Source organism: Oncorhynchus nerka, unplaced genomic scaffold (genome assembly GCF_034236695.1).
Source record: "Oncorhynchus nerka isolate Pitt River unplaced genomic scaffold, Oner_Uvic_2.0 unplaced_scaffold_1637, whole genome shotgun sequence".
NCBI classification, from domain to species: domain Eukaryota; kingdom Metazoa; phylum Chordata; class Actinopteri; order Salmoniformes; family Salmonidae; genus Oncorhynchus; species Oncorhynchus nerka.
The window spans coordinates 83,690-86,338 of NW_027039682.1; the positions used below are offsets into that span (position 1 = coordinate 83,690).

General features: G+C 45.8%; 1 protein-coding gene across 1 annotated transcript; it reads right to left on the bottom strand.

The window, feature by feature from the left end:
* Positions 1-278: 278 nt before the first annotated feature.
* LOC135568300 (piggyBac transposable element-derived protein 4-like) lies at positions 279-2,415 on the bottom strand (the record flags this gene model as incomplete). The annotated part of the gene is made up of 1 exon (XM_065015187.1): positions 279-2,415. A coding segment is annotated over one exon (1,804 nt), but the record flags the coding sequence as incomplete, so codon positions are not given.
* Positions 2,416-2,649: the final 234 nt, after the last annotated feature.

Genomic DNA, 2,649 nt, shown 5'->3' on the forward strand with positions numbered 1-2,649 from the left:
CATGAGAGAACACGCATATGCTCGTACACTTGTCTCATGTTTACAAAAATAGAATTGTGCTTTTGGTCATTAACCTCTTATTGCTGCATCCCTTGTTCTCAATTTCCGCCTGAAGACATACCCTAATCTAACTGCCTGTAGCTCAGCCCCAGAGGCAAGGATATGCATATTCTTGGTATCATTTGAATGGAAACATTCTGAAGTTTGTGGAAATGTTAATTGAATGTAGGAGAATATAACACAGTAGATCTGGTGGAAGAAAATAGAAAGGAAGAGCATACGTTTTCTGTTTTTATTGTTGTATCATCATCTTTCATATGTACTGGAATAGCCACACAGTCAGATAGGATGCTGGAGATAATTTAGATGGATAACACAAGAGGGCAACTGTGGGTGTGCAAAGTTTCAGACTGAAAACTTCAGGAATGGGTGAGCTACATGACATTTAGCATGAAGTCACCCAGGTGTCCCACACAAGTTGCCCAAATGTACCCAAGTGGCCGAATTGGTAAAATGACCCATAACTATATACAACAGTGCAAATAACTATATACAACTTATCAAAAATCTATTCTAAACACACAAAAAAAAATATGTTTTTATTTTTAATATTAGAACAGAATATTTTTCTGCCTGTGCCATGTCCCATAGCAGTCTCTTTCTGCTACAAAGCAGAGGCAAACTGAACAACTGGTGCAGATGATGGGGGACTTCATGTGACAAAGAACACAACAACGCCTCCATGCTCCGCTCCTTTGTCTCAGAGGTACAGTCACGCCTGCAGTAATGAACTGTGGTATATGAACACCACTGGAGGCAGGAGTAGAGGCGGCAGAGGTAGAGGAGGCAGAGGTAGAGGCGGCAGAGGTAGAGGCGGCAGAGGTCGAGGCGGCAGAGGTGGCAGAATGTGATGCAGTGGACTTGCTGTAGCCAGCAAGCTCCTTGATGAGCAGCTCCCTGAAGACTAGCTGTGAGATGGGGGGCTGTCCACAGCTCTTGGCCATTTCCTTCTGGAGGATGAAGGAATTCACCACAGCAATGTCAATGAAATGATAAAACAATGTCTTGTACCATTTCTTTGTCTTATGGAGAACATTGTAGTATCCTATCAGAGCGTCTGACAAGTCTACACCTCCCATGCTCTGGTTGTAGTCCTTGATGGCTGCAGGAATGGGGACATTTTTGGTGGTCCATGCCCCAGTAGCGTCCTTCACACGCCTGACGACGTGATCGCCACTGAAGGACTTGTGGATAGTGGAGCACATCGCCACCTCTCTGGTGTCCATCCACTTCACAAACAGCAGGCCATCTTCACGGATCCATCGCATGGTCCCCCGCTCAGCCCGCTTAGGCATGTCGTTCACCTTGGTCTTTGGAAAGTCCACTCTGTTGGTCCGAATGGTGCCACAGGCCCACACATCCCGCTTCCTCAGGTCTGTGAACAGGGTAGGGTTTGTGTAGAAGTTGTCCACAAAGAGTTTGTAGCCCTTCCCCAGCAGTTGAAAATCCAATAATTCCATTACAGAGTCATAACTCAGTCCTTTACCAGTCGCACACGTGTTCTTCCCCTCATAGACAAAAAAATTGCATGTGTAGGCACACACAGAATCAGCCAAAACAAACAGCTTGTAACCCCACTTAGTTGGTTTGTTACGCATGTATTGTTTTAGGCCAATTCTGGCCTTTGAGGCTACCATCCTCTCATCTATGGACAAGTTCTGGGCGGGCTGAAAATGGGCCTTGCAGGCTTCAACCATGCTGGAGTAGAGAGGTTTGACTTTGCAGAGCCTGTCAAACCTTGCGGTGCCTTTCCTCCTGTCATTCTCCTCATCAACATCTGGGTCACTGATTTGAAGCGCCCGTGAGATATTTAAAAACCTTGTAGAGGACATGACAGTGCGGGGGAAAGGCAGCTGATAGAGTGTGGCTGTTTTCCAGTAATCCTTTAGGGTTTTTAACTTCACCAGCCCCATGTAAATTACCAGTGAAATGTAGCAGAAAAGGTCTGACCTGGAAATGGGCTTCCATGTCTCTTTCTTGCCTTCCTGCTTCTTAGCTCCGTACTTATTAGTGTTCAACACCAGGGAATCAACAACTGCCGAGGTGAAAAACAACTGAAAAAGTTGCATGGGGCTGTACTTGGAGTTCATGTCCAGCTGAGGACCTGGTGGCCTCTTTGGTCTGAAAATTGGAGGTGGTGGGGCCACATCCTCCTCCAGCACAGAGTGCCAACGACCCTCCTCCGCACTGCCAGCAGGTTCCACACTTCCCTTCCTCCGCTTCTTTGTGACCGGCTTCACACCTCTTGATGGCCGGGCGGGGGTAGGTGTGGTGCCGGAGACAGCAGGGGTCCGGCTGGATGGACCAGCTTCAGTGGGGGATTTGCACCTCGGCTCCCAATCAGAATCGCTGGGACTGTGAAATGAAGACAAAACAGACACAGATTATATATAGAGTAAGTAAACATCCACTAAGGTGAGGTGTTGTATTTTATCAAACATGGAATGGACATGTAAAAATATATGTAATATATACAGACACACCCACAATGTAGAGCAATGTTTACTTTATATTTCATGTCCTAGTCATAGTTTTATATATGGCAAAAAAAAAAAAACTCAAACAACTCAAATGAATAATATTTGATAT